The sequence below is a fragment of the Salmo trutta genome, chromosome 28, assembly GCF_901001165.1.
Source record: "Salmo trutta chromosome 28, fSalTru1.1, whole genome shotgun sequence".
In the NCBI taxonomy this organism is placed as follows: domain Eukaryota; kingdom Metazoa; phylum Chordata; class Actinopteri; order Salmoniformes; family Salmonidae; genus Salmo; species Salmo trutta.
Window position 1 is genome coordinate 31,229,239 of NC_042984.1, and position 27,593 is coordinate 31,256,831.

The 27,593-nt window shown below is 43.1% G+C and overlaps 1 protein-coding gene across 1 annotated transcript in view; it reads left to right on the forward strand.

The window, feature by feature from the left end:
- Positions 1–27,593, forward strand: part of LOC115166011 (multiple epidermal growth factor-like domains protein 6) — an 81,784-nt gene that overhangs the window by 15,715 nt on the left and 38,476 nt on the right. The window contains exons 3-18 of the mRNA XM_029719611.1: positions 5,277–5,399; positions 8,258–8,383; positions 13,249–13,371; positions 13,494–13,616; positions 14,070–14,207; positions 14,362–14,484; positions 14,987–15,109; positions 15,390–15,560; positions 17,932–18,063; positions 18,514–18,642; positions 18,832–18,960; positions 20,902–21,036; positions 21,317–21,451; positions 25,609–25,734; positions 27,058–27,189; positions 27,343–27,471. Of these exons, the coding sequence (XP_029575471.1) occupies positions 5,277–5,399; positions 8,258–8,383; positions 13,249–13,371; positions 13,494–13,616; positions 14,070–14,207; positions 14,362–14,484; positions 14,987–15,109; positions 15,390–15,560; positions 17,932–18,063; positions 18,514–18,642; positions 18,832–18,960; positions 20,902–21,036; positions 21,317–21,451; positions 25,609–25,734; positions 27,058–27,189; positions 27,343–27,471 (2,097 nt within the window). The remainder of the gene's footprint in view (positions 1–5,276; positions 5,400–8,257; positions 8,384–13,248; positions 13,372–13,493; positions 13,617–14,069; positions 14,208–14,361; positions 14,485–14,986; positions 15,110–15,389; positions 15,561–17,931; positions 18,064–18,513; positions 18,643–18,831; positions 18,961–20,901; positions 21,037–21,316; positions 21,452–25,608; positions 25,735–27,057; positions 27,190–27,342; positions 27,472–27,593) is intronic.

Genomic DNA, 27,593 nt, shown 5'->3' on the forward strand with positions numbered 1-27,593 from the left:
GTTTGTTCTCCATAAATCTTGAATGGAGAATAAACTCTCGTCTTATTAAGAAAATGTCACTTCACTGATTTGATGAAGTCAGCAACTCTCTTCATAGTGACATACTGTACTTGTTATGACTTCTTTTTTCTGCAATATGTATCTTGTGCATTGTATGGATGTGGCTCCTTAGAAGAACAAATGTGTAGCTTATAGAGCTAAATCTACTGTGCAGGAAACTATTACGTTTTTGATAGCTGCAGGTTTGTGCTGACGATGTATTTTCCCCATGGTAGTGCTCTTTGAAGCGGTGATATCCAGAAGAGAATGTCTTCAAACGGGCCCCTGAAGGACACTTAATGTCATAGGAGCCTCTGGATAAAGTTTTAATAGAGGCACAGAGAACCCTTATGAAAAAAGATTGCAGTCAGAGTGCAGTATAACTGCAGTACACTGGAGTACAACTGCAGTTAGACTGAATTATAACTGCAGTATGCTACAAATACTGCATCCAAAATAACAATTTTCTTACTGCAGTAATTTTGCAGTGTAACTGTAGTTAGAGTGCAGTATAACTGCAGTTCAACTGCAATACACTGCAGATATTCTGCAATTACTGTGTCCAAAATACCACAATCGTTACTGCACTTTTACTGCAGTTTCAAAACCGCAATATTTTTTTATAAGGGAATCATTGACCTCTGGCCTGTGAAGGACAGATAAAACTGGTTGTTATGGAGAGGAACTGGATGACGTTTACTGCCTTTGAGGAGGCTTGTATGGGGCCATATGTTAATTTTCTAGTGCCATTCCTAATCCAGGTGTAAGGTACATTTTTGTTGTTATAAATGGGGTAGATATACTCCATTTTAGCATTGCTTGCACTGATATGTCTCATATCTCGCAAAGACTAATGGGATACCTAGGTGACATTGTCTGCTGAACCCCATTTCTGCCTCAAAGCTGTCTGAATTAATCAAGGAGATGTATTTCTGAAGTTTGACAATGGGCACGAAAGCTAGCATCAATCATGCTGACTTACGGACTGATTTCTGATAACAGTCCCTCCTAATTTTGGGACTGTATGTCGACAACTTCAGTGTAATTTAAGCAAGTTTTTTATGTCAATAAAGATAGAGCTAGAAAGCTAACTAGCTATGTCAGAAAGCTAGCTAAAAAGTTAGCTAAGCAGCTGATCAAGTCACAGCACTGGAGACCGACTTCCTTGCACAGAATTTGTGCAGGAGATAGCCACCACTTTGATAATTTTTTTCTCAAATTTGCAAACTGTTAAATCACTGTCACAACGTCTTTAATCATTTAGTATAAACGTAACATGCAACAATTTCAAAGATTTTACTGAGTTACAGGTCATATAAGGAAATCAGCCAATTGAAATAAGTTCATTAGGCCCTAATCTATGGATTTCACATGACTGGGGATACAGTTATGCATCTGTTGGTCACAGATACCTTTAAAAAAAGGTAGGGGCGTGACCACCAATTTCCCTCATGCAGCGCGACACATCTTCTTTACATAGAGTTGATTAGGCTGTTGATTGTGGCCTGTGGAATGTTGTCCCACTCCTCTTCAATGGCTGTGTGAAGTTGCTTGATATTGGCGGGAACAAGCTGTTTTACACACTGAGCCAGAGCATCTCAAACATGCTCAATGGGTGACCTGTCTGGTGAGTATGCAGGCCATGGAAGAACTGGGATATTTTCAGCTTCCAGGAATTGTGTACAGATCCTTGCGACATGGGGCCGTGTATTATCATGCGGAAACATGAGGTGATGGCGGTGTGTATGAATGGCATGACAATGGGCCTCAGGATCTCGTCATGGTATCTCTGTGCATTCAAATTGCCATTGATAAAATGCAATTGTGTTTGTTGTCTGTAGCTTATGCCTGCCCATACCATAATCCCACCATGGGGCACTCTGTTCACAACGTTGACATCAGCATACCGCTCGCCCACATGACGCCATACACGTGGTCTACGGTTCTGAGGCCGGTTGGACATACTACAAAATTCTTTAAATTGATGTTGGAGGCAGCTTATGGTAGAGAAATTAACATCACATTCTCTGGCAACAACTGCTGGTGAGAATTCCTGCAGTCAGAATGTCAATTGCTCCCTCAAAACTTGAGACATCTGTGGCATTGTGTCGTGTGACAAAACTGCACATTTTAAAGTGGCCTTTTATTGTCCTCAGCACAAGGTGCACCTGTGTAATGATCATGCTGTTTAATCAGCTTCTTGATATGCCACACCTGTCAGGTGGATGCATTATCTTGGCAAAGGAGAAATCCTCACTAACAGGGATGTTAACAAATTTGTGCACAACATTTGAGAGAAATACGCTTTTTTTGCGTATGGAACATTTCTGTGATCTGTTATTTCAGCTCATGAAACATGGTACCAACACTTTACATGTTTCGTTTATATTTTTGTTCAGTGTAGCTATGTAATTATTCTGCCTATTTCATGGAGAGTCATATAAAATAATAGGAAGTATGTTTTCATTGTTAACCTCCCTGGGCAAGGTGGGACGCTTGCGTCCCACCTAGTCAACAGCCAGTGGAATCGCGTGGCGCGAAATACAAATACCTCATAAATGCTATAACTTCAATTTCTCAAACATGTTACTATTTTACACCATTTTAAAGACAAGACTCTCGTTAATCTAACCACATTGTCCGATTTCAAAAAGGCTTTACAGCGAAAGCAAAACATTAGATTATGTCAGGAGAGTACCCTGCCAAAAATAATCACACAGCCATTTTCAAAGCAAGCATATATGTCACAAAAACCAAAACCACAGCTAAATGCAGCACTAACCTTTGATGATCTTCATCAGATGACACTCCTAGGACATTATGTTATACAATACATGCATGTTTTGTTCAATCAAGTTCATATTTATATCAAAAAACAGCTTTTTACATTAGCATGTGATGTTCAGAACTAGCATACCCACCGCAAACTTCCGGTGAATTTACTAAATTACTCACGATTAACGTTCACAAAATACATAACAATTATTTTAAGAATTATAGATACAGAACTCCTTTATGCAATCGCGGTGTCAGATTTTAAAATAGCTTTTCGGCGAAAGCACATTTTGCAATATTCTGAGTACATAGCCCGGCCATCACGGCTAGCTAATTTGACAGCCACCAAGTTTGGCCCTCACCAAACTCAGATTTACTATAAGAAAAATTGGATTACGTTTGCTGTTCTTCGTCAGAATGCACTCCCAGGGCTTCTACTTCAACAACAAATGTTGTTTTGGTTCCAAATAATCCATAGTTATATCCAAATACCGTCGTTTTGTTCATGCGTTCAGGTAACTATCCGAAGGGTGACGCACGAGCGCATTTCGTGACCAAAAAATTCAAAATATTCCATTACCGTACTTCGAAGCATGTCAGACGCTGTTTAAAATCAATTTTCATGCGATAATATTCCAACCGGGCGACATTGTATTCATTCAAAGGCTGAAAGAAAAAATTTGAGAATTCTCATGAACGCGCATCTCCTGTGTCACTGTCCCCAGCCTGACCAGTAACAAACTGTCACGTCCTGACCAGTATAAGGGTTATTTGTTTTTGTAGTTTGGTCAGGACGTGGCAGAGGGTATTTGTTTTATGTGGTTCGGGGTGGTGTTTTTGTAGAAGGGTATTTGATTTATGTATTCCGGGGTTTTTGGGCATTGTTCTATGTTAATGTATTTCTATGTTTAGTCTAGTTAGTTGCATTTCTATGTTTAGGTCAATGGGGGGTTGGACTCTCAATTGGAGGCAGGTGCTTTCTCATTGCCTCTGATTGAGAGTCCTATATATGGGTATGTGTTTGGTTTAGTGTTTGTGGGAGATTGTTTCTTGTTTTGCTGAGTGTGAGCCTGATGAGACTGTTTTGTTGTTCGTGTGTTTCGTTTTGTTGTTTTGGTATTCGCTTGGTTTAAAATAAATATCAAGATGAGCATCCACATTCCTGCTGCGTTTTGGTCCGCCATTCCTGACGACAACCGTTACACAAACAGAGCAGCTATACTTCGCCCAGAGAATGCAGACGTCTCATTCCACTTTCTGGCGCCTTCTGAGAGCCAATGGAAGCCTTAGAAAATGTCACGTTACCGCAGAGATGCTGTATTTTCGATAGAGATGCAACAGAAGGATAACAAATTGTCAGACAGGGCACTTCCTGTATGGAATCTTCTCAGGTTTTGGCCTGCCATATGAGTTCTGTTATACTCACAGACACCATTCAAACAGTTTTAGAAACTTTAGAGTGTTTTCTATCCAAATCTACTAATTATATGCATATTCTCGTTTCTGGGCAAGAGTAGTAACCAGTTTAAATCGGGTACATTTTTTATTCGGCCGTGCAAATACTGCCCCCTAGCCCCAACAGGCTAAATGGCTGATGCTCTGGGAATATTACAATTTGAATATGAGTTCTACGTCCTACAAGACAGGTCGCTTGAAGTACAAGCGTTGCTTCGGAAGACAATGCCGTTGTAGTGGTTGGTTGTCAAGATGCCGTAGGACTTCTGTGGTTAGAGGGCTGTGTGTGTGTGTGTGTGTGTGTGTGTGTGTGTGTGTGTGTGTGTGTGTGTGTGTGTGTGTGTGTGTGTGTGTGTGTGTGTGTGTGTGTGTGTGTGTGTGTGTGTGTGTGTGTGTATTTACCAGTGCTTGCTTCGCTAACCGTCCTGGCCTTCGTCCATCTGTCTCCAGTTACCTCCTGGCCCTGTGATATTGGCATGCGCCCGTTTTTCTTGCTGATTGCTCTGTGTGTGTCTAATGGCTTCTCTATAAGTGGCCTGCAGGGCTTCTGGTGCTTAGGCAGGACTGGTGCCTGAACGAATCAGTTGGAAGGTTATTTGATTTAAATAGGGGCCGCTTTTTTTTTCTTCGGACCTCCAATGTCTGCAAGTGCTGCACACATTATTTTTCAACTAGAACTGCTGGGCATCAAGGGACCCCCCTTCAAGCTAATGCCATACTCATTTTGTCCAGGCAGCATCAGATATAGTACATGGGCTACACATACTGAGACAGAGGGGCGGTGTTTTGCTCGCTTGGATGATTCATCTGAGATTGAAAGGTCTTTCTGTCGGTGCGCATCTCGGTCAAGTAAATTGTCAATATTACAAGGTACGATAGGGCAGGCCAAGCCCCCTAAGCCCTGCTCATAATGCCGGCCCTGGGCTTAGGCAGAGCTGTTCCACCACAATTTACTGTTCTTTACTATTAAAGAGTGATTACACTGATTTGTCATTTCTCTCCCACAGATATTGATGAGTGTCAGGTCTATAATGGGGGCTGCCAGCACCGATGTGTCAACACCAGGGGCTCGTACTACTGCGAGTGCAGCCCGGGCACCCGTCTGCACACAGATGGCCGGACTTGCATCGGTAAGATCCAGGGGAGGGTGTGGAGGGGTCACCTGAGGTCAAATGGGTGAAGGGGTCGGTGGTGAGGGAGGTTTGGGATGAAACAGATGGATCTAGTCCAACGTACTAGATGTATTCTGTTGTAGGCTACAGGAGAAGCTGAGACTCACATCAAAGCAGTGAAAGAGGGGTCTCCACCTTCTGCTTGTGTCAAAAGGGGGAATCAAAGAGTCTGTTGTGCTGGCAGAAGACAAGCTTTCCCACTGTTCCCCAGCAGCCCTGTCAGAGCAGGTTTGTGTCTGGGCGTATATAGTAGTGCAGTGTCTCCTCCTCTTCTTTCTCTCTCTCTCTCACATACGTGTGCATGCTCACACACACTCTCTCGCTTAGATCTCATCTGTTTTCCTCTGCGAGTTCCAGTGCTGCATCAGAAAGCTTATTTTAATTCACAGCTATGCCACACAACAACAGCGTGTCAGGATAACTCTCTCTCTGATTGATTAGGGAGCATTACCGCACAGCGGGCACAGACGTCAATTCAACGTCTATTCCACATTGGTTCAACGTAATTTCATTGAAATGATGTGGAAACAACGTTGATTCAACCAGTGTGTGCCCAGTGGGTGGGAAGCCCCGAGGCCTGTTGAGTTTGTTTAAAGTGCTACTTTTATGGCTTTGACCAGAGCTGGTCTGGATGAAATGTTAGTGTGTCTGTTATTTTTCAATGAGTAATTACCACAGAGATACTCCAAATGGGCTCCAAATTACACTACCTCAGTTTGTGAATAGATTTCTGCAGAGTGATGATTTAGAGTGCAGGTGGCCAACCCCTTTTCTTGGAGAGCTACTGGGTGTGCAGGCTTTTGCTCCAGCCTGGCACTAACATACCTGGTTCAGCTAATCAAGGTCTTACAGCTATTTAGTAGAAACAGGTGTGTTACTGTTAAAGCTGAGCTGGAACAAAATGTGCACCCCTTAATGCTCTCCAGGGTTGGCCACCCCAAATGCTGTCATCTCAGCTCAACGACAGACTTTCAATCACATTGCTTTTCCTTTTCACCATTGAAGAGGCAGACCATGTGCTTCGACACACGTGCTAATTTTAGATTCCCTGTAGTCTTATGCACATCAACTGTGTGCAGTCCAGAAGCGCAGAATCAATAGAGTTATTTATTCGATTTTAATCAGGCTGCTTTGAAGGCACAGAAACCTCTGATGGCATGATTTGTCAAACAAACCACCTCATCTTTCTCACGCTGTTTTTCACCAGGCCTCGTTTTCCTCCTTTAAATGAAAGGCAGCTGATGAACTCAAGGATGCTCCAAACAGTACAAAAACATAAGACATAAACTGTGTGTGATATGGCTTACTGAAAAAAAATATGAGTATTGTGATCCTACTTCACAAGAGTTTAAGTGAAAGACTCACTCTTGATAATGCTTCATTTCCTTTCAATAAAGTCCTTCCTTTCCCTGAAAAAAGTGTCAACCCATGTATGTCTGGCCTTCTAGATTATGAGCCCTAAGTAGTCTCAACTGTCCCCTATCATTCCCAGATGAACCAAACCAGCCAGAAAAGCATGTCTCTCTCCTCCTTCACACTAGAGTGCTCTGAAGCCTCCCTCCACTAAGAGCTCTGTTCCTGTGATTCCTCCTGAAACCAGGAGCAAGTACTATAGAAGCTAACTGCAGACAGTCAGTCTCATTTGATCTTAGCACAGTCAAAAGAGCCAACTCATCCATCATTAGGAAAATGATCATTGTTCTTTGAGAATCAGTGAAACTTGGACCAGTGAAACTATATGCCTACCTGGCTCACATATTGGCTATGTGGAGTGTTGATTGATTTACAAACAATGGAGAGCAAATGGGCAATCTATCTTCCCAAGCAACACGGTCCGCTGACTCATGTTGGCTTCCCGGGGGCACGTTGCCAGTCAGGGGGAAGACCTGATACTTTCCACTGACAATCTCATGTCTTTCCTCCATAAACATAGGCCCTGTCCAGAAGCAACCCATTGCCTCTATACCCCTCTAGGTACTTTAGTAGATCTGACAGGACTAGGTGTAAGCAATATTTCAAGGTTAAGCCACTACCATATTGCTTATATCTATCCATTCCTGTCAGATGTAATGTACATAAGGTTTCAATGGCCTAGAGGTAAGAGGCAGGGGTTGTTTCTGTACAAGGTGCACTGCAATGAGCCACGTAAGTACCCCCTGCTGTCCGTACGCTTATTGGCCTGATACGATGGCTCGCTAATGGAGCAGCAAAAAAATAATTATCTCCGGCATTTCTCTCCATGTTATTATTGGGCTTTTCTTCCGAGATAGCAATCGAAGGGAAAACAGATTGGAGCAGAGGGGACAGGGTCTGTGATCATCACATTCCAAGGGTGAAGTGGAGCTGGGGTACATGTTTGTTTTGGTTTTGAAACTGGGACTCCCTTTTCTGAGTTCATCCAAATGAAAATGGAGGAGCTACTTCTCATGTAGAGATACAGTTCACCTTGGGTTATGATAAATCAAGTGTTTGAAACGACCTCGTGGTGTCTCGCTCTTTGTGAGAAAGCATACAGGCGAACACTTGCTCCTGCTGTCAGAGAAAGCAGACCTACTGTACATGTAATGTTCATAACAATTACTAGTCATTGTTAGGGCCAGGAGTTTATCCTGTTCTCATGAAAAACTCTGGGCCTGTGTCAATGTAGATAATCGGAACAAAAACAATAGTGGTCAAATTGTGTCTGTCTGCGTTAGACTTTGAGAGCATCTAAACAGGTATTTTTTCTTCATATGATAATAAATCAACTTTATTTGTTTACTATACATCACCTTTAATTGTTGATCTGTTGTCGCTCTCTGTGTGTTTGTCTCCAGCCGTCCGATCCTGTGCCGTCAGCAATGGAAGCTGTGAGCAGAGCTGTGTGCAGCTGTCTCCGGCTCACTACCAGTGTCGCTGCAGACCCAACTATCAGCTCGCAGAGGACGGCAAACACTGCATATGTAAGTGCCGCTAGACTGCCATAAAAAAAATGTCTGTCCGTGTAATATTCCATATGTTCAATATGAATAATAAAGTCATGTCCAGACACAGATCAAGTTGGTCGTTTATCTAGAAGCGTTGCATGGCTCACACATATGTGTTCTGTGGTTGACTGACAGCAGTGATCCACCATGAGGTGTCGCATTACACTAGTTTTGTCAAAAACAATGTAATCAATGTTACTGCACTGTTGTGCCTAAACATTATAGTGGATGTGGGTGTGCAAGCAATTTCTCAGTCCATCTTGGCCTTGAATCTCCATGCAGCACAAACTTTTTTGTCTTTGTTTGCCATGTTGGGGATGAGGTGAAATAACAAAATGCTGACTGTGCTGGCTATGCTAGCTGTGTTGACTTTGTTGGCTGTGCGGACTGTGCGGACTGTGTTGACTGTGTTGGCTTTGTGGTCTGTGCTTCGACAGCTCACTTCCTGGCTGTCTGTCTGGCTGTCTGGCTGTCTGGCTGTCTGGCTGTCTGGCTGTCTGTCTTGTCTGGTCTGGTCTGGTCTGGTCTGGTCTGGTCCTGAGGCCGAATAAACCTGATCCAATTCCATGACTTTAACTCCAGCCTGGTGTTTTCCTTACCAACTCCACATTACTTTCTCAAACAAGGCTCATGAAAACCGTGGACAAACACTGCATCCTCATAAAAGTAGCACTTTAAACAAACTCAAATGCACATGTGGCCATTGTTGTTTCCTATGCCCATTTGGTGTGACCGCATAAAGGCGTTTGACAGCCATGGCTCGTAATGAATTTGAAACGTACTTAAAGGCTGGAGATGGCATCGATTATATTCATCGATACTGTACTTACTAGCTTGTGTTAATGACTACTAGGCCAAACTATAGCACCCAGATTTCATCCTGCTAAAGATACAGTAGATAGAGGATACAGCTGTGCTGGAGTGGTTGGCTTCAGATATTGTGCCTGGCAGTTCTCAGTTCTTACCCAAAGCCCATTGACAGCTCAGATCCTTTGACTTCAGACGGTTCTTATTGTGGTCGACAAGTAGATCTCAGATATATCATGTCGTATTTTATATATCAAGACATATGGACGTATTTAATATTCTTGGAATTTCACATTTTCACATCAAAAGAAAAAAGCACTTTGAGAGATGCCAATGCTATTTTAGATCCAATAGGATGAAGTTATATTTAAATGGTTTTGATACCAGACATGCATTAGACCAATTTTAGCACTAAAGGGGGGGAATACAATTATATAAATGTATTAAGATGTAATATAGAGAATGCAGCTATTTGGGAGTGAACACTGTAATAACTCTATAAGTTAAATTACTGTGCACTTTGGCAGGCTTTGAAATTCCTCCTGTCTTGTATCAGACTCCAAGGTCTGAGAGAGAGACCAGTCCGACATCGCCTTGGCGACCTCTGACCAATGGTCTGTCTTGCCAGCAGAATAACTGGTAAATGCAATCATCAGGAGGCTTACCAGAGGTCCACCGTTGCTATGGTTACCGAACCCCGATCCAAAAGCGACATATAGGAACGCATTAAATAGTTATCCACCTAGGGTGGATTTCAAACAAACCTGCATTGTGAAAAAGTAACTTTGTTACTGCTGTATCCATTCTATCTTTGGGCAGATGTGGACATCTCCTACCTTTTCTGATTTCCTGTCCCTTTACAATATATACTGCTCAAAAAAATAAAGGGAACACTTAAAGAACACAATGTAACTCCAAGTCAATCACACTTCTGTGAAATCAAACTGTCCACTTAGGAAGCAACACTGATTGACAATAAATTTCACATGCTGTTGTGCAAATGGAATAGACAACAGGTGGAAATTATAGGCAATTAGCAAGACACCCCCAATAAAGGAGTGGTTCTGCAGGTGGTGACCACAGACCACTTCTCAGTTCCTATGCTTCCTGGCTGATGTTTTGGTCACTTTTGAATGCTGGCGGTGCTTTCACTCTAGTGGTAGCATGAGACGGAGTCTACAACCCACACAAGTGGCTCAGGTAGTGCAGCTCATCCAGGATGGCACATCAATGCGAGCTGTGGCAAGAAGGTTTGCTGTGTCTGTCAGCGTAGTGTCCAGAGCATGGAGGCGCTACCAGGAGACAGGCCAGTACATCAGGAGACGTGGAGGAGGCTGTAGGAGGGCAACAACCCAGCAGCAGGACCTCTACCTCCGCCTTTGTGCAAGGAGGAGCAGGAGGAGCACTGTCAGAGCCCTGCAAAATGACCGCCAGCAGGCCACAAATGTGCATGTGTCTGCTCAAATGGTCAGAAACAGACACCATGAGGGTGGTATGAGGGCCCGACGTCCACAGGAGGGGGTTGTGCTTACAGCCCAACACCGTGCAGGACGTTTGGCATTTGCCAGAGAACACCAAGATTGGCAAATTCGCCACTGGCGCCCTGTGCTCTTCACAGAGGAAAGCAGGTTCACACTGAGCACATGTGACAGACGTGACAGAGTCTGGAGACGCTGTGGAGAACGTTCTGCTGCCTGCAACATCCTCCAGCATGACCGGTTTGGCGGTGGGTCAGTCATGGTGTGGGGTGGCATTTCTTTGTGGGGCCGCACAGCCCTCCATGTGCTCGCCAGAGGTAGCCTGACTGCCATTAGGTACCGAGATGAGATCCTCAGACCCCTTGTGAGACCATTTGCCGGTGCGGTTGGCCCTGGGTTCCTCCTAATGCAAGACAATGCTAGACCTCATGTGGCTGGAGTGTGTCAGCAGTTCCTGCAAGAGGAAGGCATTGATGCTATGGACTGGCCCGCCTGTTCCCCAGACCTGAATCCAATTGAGCACATCTGGGACATCATGTTTCGCTCCATCCACCAATGCCACGTTGCACCACAGACTGTCCAGGAGTTGGCGGATGCTTTAGTCCAGGTCTGGGAGGAGATCCCTCAGGAGATCATCCGCCACCTCATCAGGAGCATGCCCAGGCGTTGTAGGGAGGTCATACAGGCACGTGGAGGCCACACACACTACTGAGCCTCATTTTGACTTGTTTTAAGGACATTACATCAAAGTTGGATCAGCCTGTAGTGTAGTTTTCCACTTTAATTTTGAGTGTGACTCCAAGTCCAGACCTCCATGGGTTGATAAATTGGATTTCCATTGATTATTTTTGTGTGATTTTGTTGTCAGCACATTCAACTATGTAAAGAAAAAAGTATTTAATAAGATTATTTCATTCATTCAGATCTGAGCAGTGTATAAAACCTTCTCCATTTCTTGCTTGGCTAGATGTGCACTGTCTAACATCGTCTTCCATACATCAACATCTAACTACCAAGAAAAAAAATCTAAAGTTTTAAAAAGTGCATAATTTCTAGTAAGTGGAGCTCCTTGGAAATTCACTTCTTGGGGTGCAGACATGAAAGTAATTATGGCATGTTCTGCACAGAGAAAGTTACCATACCCCCATTTAGCCCCATTACCCACTTACTCCCTTAAATCCACAGGGGAGAAGGGCTAGAAAGAGAAATGAAGTGTGTGTCTGTTTTTTTGTCAGCCTGTGTATGTTGTAACGGTTTTGACTTGAAGTTATTGTTTGTAGGGATGCCAGGTAGGTTGTGCCTACCAGAGAAAATATAGATTTTTCCTTTTGGTTTGGGAGGGAATGAGTCCCGTCTGGTCCGTCAAGTCTACACCAATACAAAGGACTCGTGTAAAAGTCAGGATGGACATACACTTTTCATAAACCCTTAAAACATTGGAAATAACTTCAAAATAACTATTCTTTTGCGTGGGTTGTATTACCAACATAAATGATCACACGCATAATAATATAACAAATAATGACGTTCATGTGGAGAGACGGACCAAGGCGCAGCGTGCTCTGAGTTCCACATATTTTATTAAGTGAAACTTTGAACAAAACAAATAAAGACACAACGGACCGTGACTTCAGAGGTGCTACATGCACTAACTCAAAACAAGATCCCACAAAACACAGTAGGGAAATGGCTGCCTAAATATGATCCCCAATCAGAGACAACGATAAACAGCTGCCTCTGATTGAGAACCATACCAGGCCAACATAGACATAAACATACTAGATCACCCACCCTAGTCACACCCCGACCTAACCAAAATAGAGAAAAAAAAGGCTCTCTATGGTCAGGGCGTGACACATACTTCGGGCCTAAAAAAGTCCAGCCCGGTAAATGAGTTCAGTGAACTCAAGTGACCTTAGTCACGCAATGTTTGTCCGTTCATAAAGTGTAGCGTAAACCCAGTCTCAATCATACAATCAAAATATTAACTATTTTACCACACAACCATGAAGAATATCACATCTCAAGAAGTCTTAAATCATAACGGTATACATCACTCTAAAACAAATGAAATACCATATGCAAAATAGTTCTAGTCAATCGGTCAGTCAGACAAACAACAGATGTGTTGTCCAAAGGAAGCAATGAGTGGATCCGATCCTGGTTAAACTTGCGACTAGGCTAAAAAGCACACTTTTAAATAGAACAAAACAAACAGAGTAAAGAAGCTTCGGAACTGAGGGTTGAACACATTCTCATTCGCGTCTCCATCACCACCCCACTTTGAGCAGCTGATGCTGGCTATTTAATTGGGAATTAAAAGGGAAGCGCCCTATTGGAAGGAGAAGCACTGAGACGTTCAGGGCCATCACAATGTGTGTGTGTGTATGTTGCTTATGTGTGTTATGCATATGTCTCTATTAGTCAAAGAGAGAGAAGGGCTGACAAGTGCATATTATAAAATGTGTGTGGGTGTGCATGTGTGTTTTAGCGTGTGCGTGAAAGTTTCTTTCAATGTTCGTGTGTGTGTACTCATCCCATGTAACTGTATTTCAGTAAGAAACCCCTGTGCAGACAGAAATGGGGGCTGTATGCACACCTGTAAGAATGACGGAGGGAGAGCTCAGTGCAACTGTCTTCCTGGTTACACACTGGCACAGGATGGCAAGAACTGTGAAGGTAAATATCCATCATTTGCTAAATGAGTCTGGTGATGATTTTATTGGTTATGGTGGTGATGAGGATTATGATGATAATGCTAAAACGCAAGTAGTTTAAAGTTGTGTGTGTGTGTGTCCCAGACATTGATGAGTGTGAGACCGACCAAGCTGCTTGTGCCCACGGTTGCCATAACACCCAAGGCTCCTTCACCTGTGTCTGCAACCCAGCATACGAGCTGGGTGCCGATGGCAGGAAATGCTATCGTAAGTCAACTCCCATTCACTCTGTCGACTATCATTTTCACTCAGTCAACTCCCATTCACCCTCAGTCAACTCACATTCTTTCTCAGTCAACTCACATTCACTCTCATTCAACTGTTATTCACTATCAGTCAACTCCCATTCTCTTTCAGTCAACTCACATTCATTTTGTCAACTCTCATTCACTCAGTCAACTCCCATTCTCTCTCAGTCAACTAACATTGACTATGTCAACTCTTATTCACTCTCAGTCAACTTCCATTCTCTTAGTCAACTCCTATTCACCCTCAGTCAGCTCCCATTCCCTCTGTCAACTCCCATTCACTCTCAGTCAACTCCCAATCTTTCTCAGTCAACTCTAATGCTAGTTTGAATGTCTGCGCAGATCAGCAGAACTTCACAATGCAACGATAATCCTATATTCTGGGAATGTGGCCATATTTCTTTCTCTTAAGGAATCGAGATGGAGATCGTGAATGGTTGTGAGACTGCCAACGGAGGCTGTTCCCAAAAGTGCCAACACTCCACCCTCGGACCTGTCTGCAGCTGTCACCACGGTTACCACCTGGATGACGACCTCAGGACATGTGTGGGTGAGCAAAGAGCAGTTTGATCGATATGGAGTGATTTTTATCTGCAAATAATTTAGAATTTTACATGAATTCAAAGTTATTGAATCCAATAAAAAAATTGCCACTAAAATCTCTCCATAGACAGACTTGTCAACAACGACTGTGTATGTTTCAGACTTGGACGAGTGTGAGGTGGGAAGCTCGTGCTGCGAGCAGGACTGTACCAACTATCCCGGGGGCTACGAATGCTACTGCGGGGCTGGCTACCGTCTCAATTCGGATGGGTGTGGCTGTGATGGTACGTTCTATTAAGCAACATAACTTCCTTGAACAAAATGGGATAAAATATGTTTTTTTTTATCTATCTACACAGTGTTATGACTTACTGCTTACTTAAAGACATCAACAGAATCTAAGTCTGTCAAGATTGTAATAGTTGGCTCTTCCCAATATACTGTACACTGTATGTATACCACAAGGGGGCAAATTGGATGTAGCCAATAATCGCTGTCTTGGCAGATTTTAGTTCCGTTGTTGATGTTTCTAAGCAGGAAGACACCCCGCTGTGTACGATGATGTCGTGTACGATGATGTCATGTCATGATGATGCTGAACGTATGGTGCTCTTTAATGCCATTTTCTTTGCTGTTTTAATAAGGGTGCTTGCTTCAACTTAATCTGTACATTTGCCTCTAACAATTTAAACCTCTGACACTACCATGAAATATATTGTAGACTGCTGAAGCAAGCACATACATTTTCTTCAGGAAATCTGCATTTTCTGGTTGTTGATGTTGCAGATGTGGATGAGTGTCTGGTAGACAACGGAGGCTGTGACCATACCTGCCAGAACACAGCCGGCTCCTTTCAGTGCTACTGTCACCTAGGACACCGGCTAGATGAGGACCGTGTCTCTTGTATTCGTAAGTGGATCAGATATGAATCCTGTCTTGGTGGTAGTCAGGTAGAAATAATACATTGGGCCAGGAATTTTCCTGACCTGATTGTAACCTGACTCGGAAGAACTCTGGGCCTTAGTGGTAGGCTATAACTGGCAGTACAAGTTAAAGGCTATAGATAGGGCCCAGAGTTTACAAGCAACAAATTGCTTTATGTTAATAAGTGGCATGCTAAACTGGATATTAGTTTGTCGAGAAAGTGTGCAAGGAGAATGACAATGACTGTTGTACTCTCTCCCTCCAGCCCTGGAGGGGGCAGTAGAGGCGTTGGAGTGGAGCAGTCGCATCGCAGTGGAGCGCCCTCTGCCCCAGATAACCCTGCTGAGGGACTACCAGCCGCTGGAGCGTTATGACGACTACGAGGAGGACAGCCTGGGAGAGCTGCGGGCCCAGAGCACCCTCACCCAGACCTTTGGTATACATACACCTGTAGTAACATCTACATAAGGCTGTCGTAACACCTATACAAGCAACTTGTAAGCAGTTCCTAAACAGCTTGTTTGCACCTATGTAGAATTTGGTTAATTTTTAAGATTACTCCAAGTCCTTTTCTCAATATTTGTCTACGTTTACAGTACCAGTCAAAAGTTTGGACACACCTACTCATTCAAGGGTTTTTCTTTATTTTTACTATTTTCTACATTGTAGAATAATAGTGAAGACATCAAAACTATGAAATGGCACATATGGAATCATGTAGTAACCAAAAAAGTGTCAAACAAATCAAAATGTATTTTAGATTTTAGGTTTTTCAAAGTAGCCATGCTTTGCCTTTGACAGATTTGCACACTCTTGGCATTCTCTCAACCAGCTTCATGAGGAATGCTTTTCCAACAGTCTTGAATGAGTTCCCACATATGCTGAGCACTTGTTGGCTGCTTTTCCTTCACTCTGCGGTCCAACTCATCCAAAACCATCTCAATTGGGTTGAGGTCGGGTGATTGTGGAGGCCAGGTCATCTGATGCAGCACTCCATCACTCTCCTTCTTGGTCAAACAGCCTGGAAGTGTGTTTTGGGTCATTGTCCTGTTGAAAAACAAATGATACTCCAACTAATCAGATGGGATGGCATATAGCTGCAGAATGCTGTGGTATCCATGCTGGTAAAGTGTGCCTTGAATTGTAACTAAATCACAGACAGTGTCACCAGCAAAGGATCCCCACACCATCACACCTCCTTCATGCTTCACGGTGGGAACCACACATTGCGGAGATTGTCCGTTCACCTACTCTGCGTCTCACAAAGACATGGCAGTTGGAACCAAAAATCTCAAATTTGGACTCATCAGACCAAAGGACAGGTTTCCACTGGTCTAATGTCCATTGCTCATGTTTCTTGGCCCAAGCAAGTCTCTTCTTATTATTGATGTCCTTTAGTAGTGGTTTCTTTGCAGCAATTCGACCACAAAGAAATTATTCACACAGTCTCCTCTGAACAGTTGATGTTGAGATGTGTCTGTTACTTGAACTCTGTGAAGCATTTATTTTGGCTGCAATTATTGAGGCTGGTAACTCTAATGAACTTATCCTCTTCCTTTCCTGTGGCGGTCCTAATGATCGACAATTTCATCATAGCGTGTGATGTTTTTTGCAACTGCACTTGAAGGAATTTTAAAGGGAGAGGTGTCCCGTCCACAAAGCTAGCTAGATAGCCAATGAGCTGGGCTTTACGGGAGGAAATCCCGTATCTGTCACACAATTTTGCTGCTAACCTTGTGCAACAGCAAGCCTTTTCCTTTTGGACATAAATGGCAAGAATATGGAGAGTTATGAAGATATGAAATCTGGATGTTTTGCAAATGTTGAACTTACAATATGGCTACTAATACCGGATAAGCTAAATCAAAGTCCAAGTATACAGATTTGACGATATTCTTGCAGAAAAATGTAATGTCAATGTAAATGCGTCCTTCACGATTTGCCCAAATGTACCTGGGGGACTTAAATGTCATGTAGCTTGCTCATTCTTCAAGTTATCAGTCTGAAACGTTGCACATACACTGCTGCCCTCTTGTGGACACCAGAGTGATGGCTAGATTTGGGACCTTTCTGTTGCATTTCAAAGATGGTGTTAGAGAAAAAATAAAACTGTTGGTTTTTTCTTTGTATTTTCTTCTACCAGATCTATTGTGTTATATTCTCCTACATTTACATTTCCACAAACTTCAAAGTGTTTCCTTTCAAATGGTACCAAGAATATGCTTATCCTTGCTTCAGGGACTGAGCTACAGGCAGTTAGATTTGGGTATGTCATTTAGGCAAAAATTGAAAAAAAGGGGGCCACATTAACAGTTCTTGATATTTTCCTGAATTGACTGACCTTCATGTCTTCAAGTAATGATGGACTGTCATTTCTCTTTGCTTATTTCAGCTGTTCTTGCCATAATATGGACTTGGTCTTTTACCAAATAGAGCTATCTTCTGTATACCACCCCTACCTTGTCACAACACAACTGATTGGCTCAAACACATTAAGAAGGAAAGACATTCCACAAATTCACTTATAACAAGGCACACCTGTTAATTGAAATGCATTCTAGGTGACTACCTCATGAAGTTGATTGAGAGAATGCCAAGAGTGTGCAAAGCTGTCATCAAGGCAAAGGGTGGCTACTTTGAAGAATCTCAAATATAAAATATATTTTGATCTGTTTTACACTTTTTTGGTTACTACTTGATTCCATGTGTGTTATTTCATAGTTTTGATGTCTTCACTACGGAATCTGCTACTGCTACTGTATATATTTTTTACTTCTTCTTCTTCTCCTCTTCTTCCACCTCCCCAGTGTGTCTAAACAACACGTTTGGTTACGACTGCAGCCTGACGTGTGACGACTGTTCCAACGGTGGCGTGTGTGACATGGAGGAGGGCCACTGTGACTGTCCTGATGGGTGGACAGGTGTTGTCTGCAACCAGAGTGAGTGAAGCCATGCAGAGAAATCAAAACATCAACAGGGTTTAAACCCTCAAAGTCACAGGTGATGCTGATTACCTGAGAATGTATTTACTAGAAACTAAACGAAAGCAAACCAATGTAAACATGGAGGGGACTGCAAAATATTTCCTTTGCAAAACATTTTGCTACAGTTTGCAATGGAGTACACTCATGAATACACCCCTGTTGTGTTAAAAGTCATCTAAGTTCTAACCAAATGTTTCTCTATCTATTGCTGGGTGAAGCTATAAAAGTGGCCTACCTTATGTTTAAATGCAATTTCACATTCTGTCAGACATAATCATCCTACAGAAAATTCCTTATTTTGATGATGTATCTACTGTATATAGCTTTGTTGAGCGAAATAACACCCTACCTCTGTCTCTGCTTCTCTCACCCTCTCTCACCCTCTCTCTCCTTCCCTTTGCCCAGCTTGTCCAGAGGGCAGCTTTGGCAAGAACTGCTCCTTCAGCTGTAAGTGTAAGAATGGTGCCACCTGTGACCCTGTGAACGGGCACTGCCGCTGCCCGCCTGGCATCAGCGGGGACATGTGCCAGGATGGTGAGTTGGACAGATTCATGTTATCATGCAGCACTGGATCAAAATGGCATTGCTTTCTCTCAAAAATGTACAATTTATTTAGCTTACAAATGAACCACTGGAATTGTCCTAAAAGTGCACATTTTAATATTGGTGCACATTATAATATGTTGTACTTTCTACTCTTGCCTCTGTCTCTGTGCTCTGTAGGCTGTCCTAAGGGCCTGTATGGGAAACTTTGCAATAAGAAGTGTAACTGTGCCAATAACGGGCGCTGCCATCGTACCTATGGAGCCTGCCTGTGTGATCCCGGGCTCTACGGGCGCTTCTGTCATCTAAGTGAGTGGCATGATGTCTCGTTTCCTCTCTACCTGTAGTTTCTTTCGCTCTATTTCCTTTATGTCAGTGGTTCCCAAACACTTTTCACCCCCTTCTGTCATAGGGGAACATCTCACGCAATTTCTATGGGCACAAGCACTGTCCTTGACTGTTCTCACCCCTTTTGTTGGAGGAGAGAACATTTTACAGGTTTATATCTTATTTCCTGCAATTCTATATATGTTTTTCCATGGTGTGGATATTTTTTTGTTGTTGCCATTTTAAAGAAAATTTCCTGCAATTATATGCATTTTGATATGGGGTGGAGAGAACATTTTGTGGTTTTAAAGCTAATTTCCTGCAATTCTATACATTTTGCCATGTCTTGTATGTGTTCATGTGACACTGTATCTGAGTGGCTCAAACATTAGAACATTTTCTCCCTGAATGTCAAAACCAATGGGCAAAAACACCTAGCTAAAAAACGTTATCTGACCTTGGCTAGTTGATCTGGACATTTCTGACAAGTTATAAATAGCTCTCTAAGGAATGCAATGACTGACATGACAAAAGGACAACTGATGATGCGCTACCCAATTTAGAAATGTCACCTTGTGCATTCTACTATTACAACTTTCAAGAGTAAGTTGAAAGTCGGACTGAGTTCCTTAAAAACCCAGCGTGCCCCACAGTTTGGGAACCACTGCTTTATGTCATTCTTTCACTCCCTGTAGCCATTTCTCTGACTGCCAGGACCAGTGATTACCTCAAGGAAGGACTCATTCCTGGTACATCTGGATCTTACTGTGAACTGGGGCTGTTCGGCCAGTAGGATTGCTGATCTAGGATCAGGTCCCCTCTGTTGTGATCAATATGATCTAAAAGGCAAAACTGATCCTAAATCAGAACACCAACTCTAAGATGCTTTATTTGATTTATTAGGATCCCCATTATCTGACGTCAATGGTGAGAGCTAGTCTTACTGGAGTCCAACACATAACGGAAAATACATTACAGACAAAAGACATTACAATTTACATACATTTAAAAACATTAACGTGTGTGTGTGTGTGTGTGTGTGTGTGTGTGTGTGTGTGTGTGTGTGTGTGTGTGTGTGTGTGTGTGTGTGTGTGTGTGTGTGTACGCATCTATCAGTTACACATACATGTCAGTAAATACACACAACAAGTAGGTGAAATGGGGGAGAGGCGTTGTGTCATGAGGTGTTGCTTTATTTGTTTTTTTTAAACCAGGTTTGCTGTTCACTTGCGCTATATGAAATGGAGTTCCATGCACTCATGGACCTGTATAATACTGTTAGTTTCCTTGAATTTGTTCTGGACCTGGGGACGGTGAAAAGACCACTGGTGGCATGTCTGGTGGGGTAAGTGTGTGTGTTAATGCTGTGTGTAAGTTGACTATGCAAACAATTTGGACAAACATTAATGTTTCTTATGAAAACAAGTAGTGATTCAGTCTTTCCTCAACTCTTAGCCAAGAGAGACTGGCATGCCTAGTATTAATATTAGCCTTCTGATTACAATGAAGAGCAAGACGTGCTCATATTGTCCATATGGCTGGACAATAATCAAGATAAGATAAAACCCATATTTATTAATAAGGGCCTCAGACCTCTCTTCCCCTGCACTACAATTACATTTACATTTACCTCATTTAGCAGACACTCTTATCCAGCGCGACTTACAAATTGGTGCATTCACCTTATGATATCCAGTGGAACAACCACTTTACAATAGTACATCTATATCTTTTTTGGGGGGGGAGGGTAGGGGGGAGGGTTAGATGGATTACTTTATCCTATCCCAGGTATTCCTTAAAGAGGTGGGGTTTCAGGTGTCTCCAGAAGGTGGTGATTGACTCTGACAATGTAAACAGTTGGGCAGTGTGTACCCTATCAGGCCTGCAGTCCTGTTTAACGCTTGGTGTGCCGTCTCTCCCCAGCGTGTCCTAAGTGGGCGTACGGCCCTGGCTGCTCGGAGGAGTGCCAGTGTGTCCAACAGAACACCCTAGAATGCCACCGCAACCATGGCTCCTGTGTCTGCAAACCAGGCTACCAGGGCAAGAACTGCCAGGAGGGTCAGTGGTCCAGAAGATGTTCTGCACACACACACGAGCGTACCCAGACACAAGCATACACACGCATGCACATGCACACATACACGTATGTGCACGCGCACACATAAACACACACACGCATTCACATATACATATACCTATGTACATGCACGCACAGACACACAAGCAAACAAAACACGCATACGTCAAGGAAAGGTTCTATCTGGCTTGATCTCGGTCCAGGAAACGGCCCTAAATGTGTAACCAGTACCTTTAACCGGCTTTTGCTCCTCTCCTTTAGAGTGTAATAGAGGATACTATGGCCTGGCCTGCAAGAGGACATGTCAGTGTCCATCTGGGGTACCCTGTGATCATGTGACAGGGGAGTGTCTGAGCCAGTGCCCACCTGGCTTCCATGGGGACAACTGTGACCTAGGTGGGTACAGTGCATGGCATGCCAACCCAGACCAATGCAGAATAGTACTTTGTTGTCCATGTATTGGGAACAGAAATGTGTATTTCTTGTTTCTAACTCGCAGACATGCACACAGACACACACACACACACACACACACACACACTCACTCACACATGCACAGTATGGCATCTAAGTCTATTACACTCATTCTCTGTCATGGCTAGATTCCAAAGCGACTGGTTTCATGTTTGTTTTTGATAGTTTTCTCATGGTGTTTCTCATGGACTCAGTCTTTCATACACACAGTAGTTGCAGCTGTTTATGAGTTTGTCTTCTTTTAGATGTGGTACTCAACACTGGTCGTCTGTTTTCCCCTCTCTTGCGGTTTGTGCTGAGCAGTTACACAATAATCAACAAGAGACGGATGGGGTGTCTCCAACTCTGGTCCTGGAGAGCTACTGGCCTGGGTGTGCAGGGTTAGGTTCTAACCCAATTCCAACAGACCTGCTTCACCTAGGGCCCTATAAAATCTGTGTTCCGTACAGAATCACAGAATCCAGACAATAAAATTAAATTCAACAATATTCAAAAATGTATTCAAATCAACAAGTAGAAAATCAACTAAATGTATTGAACTTATTAGAAAATGCATGAATTTGCCCAAGTTATTATTAAGAAAAGATCAAAATGCATCAGAGATTTGTATTTTCCTGCAACTTTCTGAAACGGCACGTGTGTGGTGCGCATATGTGTAGCCGTTAGCGATGATGCTAATGATAACCTTCTTCTGGTAGAGATGGAAAGGCTCTCCCAAAAACCTTCTCCGTTAAATGTTAACTACAAAGTAACCTATGCCTACCTGGTATATCATAATTATTTGCATCATTCCAGTGGCCATTTGTTTTGCAAACTCTGCAATCACATGAGCACTACAGAGACATTACTAACCAAACAAAGGTATCTTGCTGGTGCGCACTTGCATTTCTTCTATTTTTCTAAGACCTCAAAAGTGGTCTCTTGATGTGGTTTAAAGCTCCAATGCAGCCGTTTTTATCTCCATATCAAATCATTTTTGGGTAACAATTAAGTACCTTGTTGTGAGCTTCTTAGCGAAGGGCACATTAAAGTGTGTGTGTTTGTGGAGATGCACTTACTGCATAAGTGAGTTCCTATATTGTTGTTTTGTGTCTGCGTGTGTATGTAGCTATGCATGAGTATATGTCTATATGTGTCCGTTTATGTGTGTCGGTCAATAACAGACAGAAACAACCAGAATAGTTTAATTGAAACACCAAGCTGGCGATGAGTTTCTTGTCATCTGGAAGCCATTAAGCGATCAGGGCCTTGCATCTCCAATCAATTAGAAATATCGGGGAGCGAGGGGAATTGTCCTGGCCTACCTCCTCTAATTTCCCTCCTCTGTTTATCTGCATCTCTCTTAATGGTATGTTTTTCAACCTTTCCCCTCCATTTTAATTTGAATACTCTGGGCACTCTGGAGGGGAAGGATACCCTCAATCTGTAAATGAGTACAGGGTCTCAGAGAAAGTCGCCGTAGGGGATGGCTACTGTTTTACGGGCTCGTAACCAATTGTGCTATTCTGACCTTTTTTACAGAGTTCAAGTAACAGACACATCTCAACATCAACTGTTCAGAGGAGACTGCGTGAATCAGGCCATGGTTGAATTGCTGCAAAGAAACCACTTCTAAAGGACACCAATAATAAGAAGAGACTTGCTTAGGCCAAAACACACGAGCAAAAGACGCCAGGCTGTGTCATGGCTATTTGACCAAGAAGGAGAGTGATGGAGTCCTGCATCAGATGACCTGGCCTCCACAATCACCCACCTCAACCCAATTGAGATGGTTTGAGATGAGTTGGACCACAGAGTAAAGGAAAAGAAGCCAACAAGTGCTCAGCATATGTGGGAACTCCTTCAAGACTGTTGGAAAAGCATTCCAGATGATGCTAGTTGAGAGAATGCCAAGAGTGTGTAAAGCTGTCACTAACACTTTTTTGGTTACTACATACATACCAGATTACTACTTCCATATGTGTTTTTTCATAGTGTTGAAATAGTACAAATAAAGAAAAACCCTTGAATGAGTAGGTGTGTCAAAATTTTTGACTGGTACTGTATATCTCCATCCCTTTCTCTCTTTCTTTCTCTCACTCTCTCTCTGTACACCCCCATCACTCTCTATCCCTCCCTCTCCCTGGCATTTATTGATTCAATACATTTTACTGGAGCGTGCACATCCCTGGTTTCCCATGTAAATCAACATTAGCAGATGGGGAAATGCTGGACATTCTGTGCTAGATACAGTGCCTTGCAAAAGTATTCAACCCCCTTGGCGTTTTTCCTATTTTGTTGCATTACAACCTGTAATTTAATTTCATGTAATGGACATACACGAAATTGTCCAAATTGGTGAAGTGAAATTTAAAAAATAACTTGTTTCAAAAGAATAACAAATGGAAAGTGGTGCATGCATATGTATTCACCCCCTTTGCTATGAAGCCCCTAAATAAGATCTGGTGCAACCAATTACCTTCAGAAGTCACATAATTAGTTAAATAAAGTCCACCTGTGTGCAATCTAAGTGTCATATGATCTGTCACATGATCTCAGTATATATACACACCTGTTCTGAAAGGCCCCAGAGTCTGCAACACCACTAAGCAAGGGGCACCACCAAGCAAGCGGCACTATGAAGACCAAGGAGCTCTCCAAACAGGTCAGGGACAAAGTTGTGGAGAAGTACAGATCAGGGTTGGGTTATAAAAAAATATCCGAAACTTTGAACATCCCACAGAGCACCATTAAATCCATTATATAAAAATGGAAAGAATATGGCACCACAACAAACCTGCCAGGAGAGGGCCACCCACCAACACTCACAGACCAGGCAAGGAGGGCATTAATCAGAGAGGCAACAAAGAGACCAAAGATAACCCTGAAGGAGCTGCAAAGCTCCACAGCGGAGATTGGAGTATCTTTCCAGAAGACCATTTTAAGCCGTACACTCCACAGAGCTGGGCTTTACGGAAGAGTGGCCAGAAGGAAATAAGCAAACATGTTTGGTGTTCGCCAAAAGGCATGTGGGATACTCCCCAAACATATGGAAGAAGGTACTCTGGTCAGATGAGACGCAAATTGAGCTTTTTGGCCATCAAGGAAAACGCTATGTCTGGTGCAAACGCGACACCTCTCATCACCCGAGAACACCATCCCCACAGTGAAGCATGGTGGTGGCAGCATCATGCTGTGGGGATGTTTTTTATTGGCAGGGACTGGGAAACTGGTCAGAATTGAAGGAATGATGGATGGCGCTAAATACAGGGAAATTCATAAGGGAAACCTGTTTCAGTCTTCCAGAGATTTGAGACTGGGACGGAGATTCACCTTCCAGCAGGACAATGACCCTCAGCATACTGCTAAAGCACCACTCGAGGGGTTTAAGGGGAAACTTTTAAATGTCTTGGAATGGCCTAGTCATAGCCCAGACCTCAATCCAATTGAGAATCTGTGGTATGATTTAAAGATTGCTGTACACCAGTGGAACCCATCCAACTTGAAGGAGCTGAAGCAGTTTTGCCTTGAAGAATGGGCAAAAATCCCAGTGGTTAGATGTGCCAAGTTTATAGAGACATACCCCAAGAGACTTGCAGCTGTAATTGCTGCAAAAGGTGGCTCTACAAAGTATTGACTTTGGGGGGGTGAATAGTTATGCACGGAGAAGTTTTCTGTTTTTTGTCATATTTCTTGTTTGTTTCACAATAAAAAATATTTTGCATCTTCAAAGTGATAGGCATGTTGTGTAAATCAAATGATACATACCCCCAAAAACCTATTTTAATTCCAGGTTGTAAGGCAACAAAATAGGAAAAATGCCAAGTGGGGAGATTTATTTCGCAAGCCACTCTAGTTCCACCATTCACATGCCACGGGGGATATCAGACAAACTTGACACAGGAAAAGCATATGCTATCCAACACCCATCCATAGATATTTCCTACATATTAATCTAATCAAACATATGAATCCAAATTCAGTTCAATTGAGGGTAGCCAAACAGTTGTGTAAACATAAAATAGTATAGTGTGTTTTTCGTCTGTATATCATCATACTATCTGTCAATAAATCATAAATGTGTGTGTCCTCTTTCACAGACTGTCCAGAGGGTCACTACGGGGCTGGATGTAACCAATCGTGCCACTGCTCTGGCTCCCCATGTGACAACATGACAGGACAGTGTCACTGTCTTGCGGGGATGAAGGGACAGCACTGTGAAACTGGTAAGGATGGGGGCCAACATGCTATTAGGGTTTGTCGTATAGGGCCATGGGGAAGAGGAACTCGGGTGGAGGGTGCAAGGGGTTCCAATCAATAAATTACAAATATTTTTTCTTTTTTCTTTACGTGTACTGCACAAACATCAGGAAGGAAAAGGCGGGACTCTCTATCATAAAAACATGAGATTGTATTATCTACTTCAAATTCAAATCATGACGTTTAGGCCGTCAATGCCATGGCCTTCAACAGACGCTAGGAAAATATCCAAAGACATTTGTCTGGCACTAGGTAGGTAGAATATTAACTATACAAAAAATAAAGCTGTCACTGAATAAAAAAAACTCAACCTCCCAAGACGTTTGAAAAAGAAGGAAAACTGTAGGTAGAGGAACCAGTCCTCCTAGAACCGGAGCCCATCCTCTTCTGGCTGGCCGGGCATAATGACAAATCCCATAGGAATATCCTCCTGGCATACTGGCATGGGAAAATCCCTGTGCCGCAGTATCGGCCACGGTCTGTCCTCTTTAAAAGCTCTCTTCAATTCAACATGGGCTGGGCTGGCCAGAGCAGTACGTGTGTTATATTCAACAATGTGATGGCACACATCTCTCTCCAACTGCTAACCATAGTAAAACAAACCAGAAAACATGTTGTGATTGCATCTTTAATGTGTTTCCATTCTGGTCCGTTTGAAATTCTCCTGGACATTGTTGGGAATACGAGCTCCTTGGAAGAGGTGATGGAATTGAGCCTGGCAGTTTTAGAGAAGAGAGAGTACTTAAAGTCCCAGTGCAGTCAAAAACGTAGTTTCCCTGTGTTTTATATATATTTCCGCGCTATGAAGTTGTAACAATACTGTGACATTTTGAAAATGATAATACCCTTTTAGTGTAAGAGCTGTTTGAAAAGACTGCCTTCAATTTCAGCCCGTTTTGGTGGGAGGGAGTTTTGGCCTTCCATGGTGACATCACCCTGCGGTACATTTGTTGATAGGCCAATAAGAAAGAGTTCCAAACCTCTCTGCCAATTACAGCAAATTTTCTGTTTTTCTCTCCCCACTCAAACCACTCCTAGACAGTCCTAGCAAAATTCTTGATTGAAAAATTGCTTTTTCCTATTTGGGACACAGCACTTTATGAAATTAGATTTTCAAAGAAGCCATATGAGAATCAGTACTCTGTTCATTCTTTGGTCATGGAACACTGGTTAGAATAATAATGCCCCATATGAAGAGTAGAACATTTCATTCACAAGGACATCTTTGGAGTCTTTTTTTCTCTAACTTTCTTGGTCTCTGTCCCTCTCTCTCCTCTCATGTCTGTTAGAGTGTGAGGAGGATCGTTGGGGTGTGGGCTGCTCAGGCTCCTGTCCCCACTGTCAGAACAGGGGAGTGTGTGACAAACACAATGGAGTGTGCTGCTGTCAACCTGGATACATGGGCACCCTGTGTCAGAGCGGTGAGAGAGACACCCGCACGCACACACACACACACACACACACACACACACACACACACACACACACACACACACACACACACACACACACACACACACTAGTCACCACTCCTCAGACTAAGTATAATTGACCATACTATCTCTCTTTCGTAGCCTGCCCGGTGGGTAGATTTGGCCTGGGTTGTCAGCTACGTTGTCTGTGTGATAACGGTGGGCGCTGCCACCCGGTGACAGGCAACTGTGCCTGTCCTGTAGGATGGACTGGACCTAGCTGCAGCAGAGGTAAGTAAGGATGATTGATTGTGTGACCCGCAATCCTCACTGGAGTACTTTATGGTCCGCCCTACCACGTAGATCTGGGTTCAAATGCAATTCTGTTTGAAATCTTGGCTTAATTCCCTGGC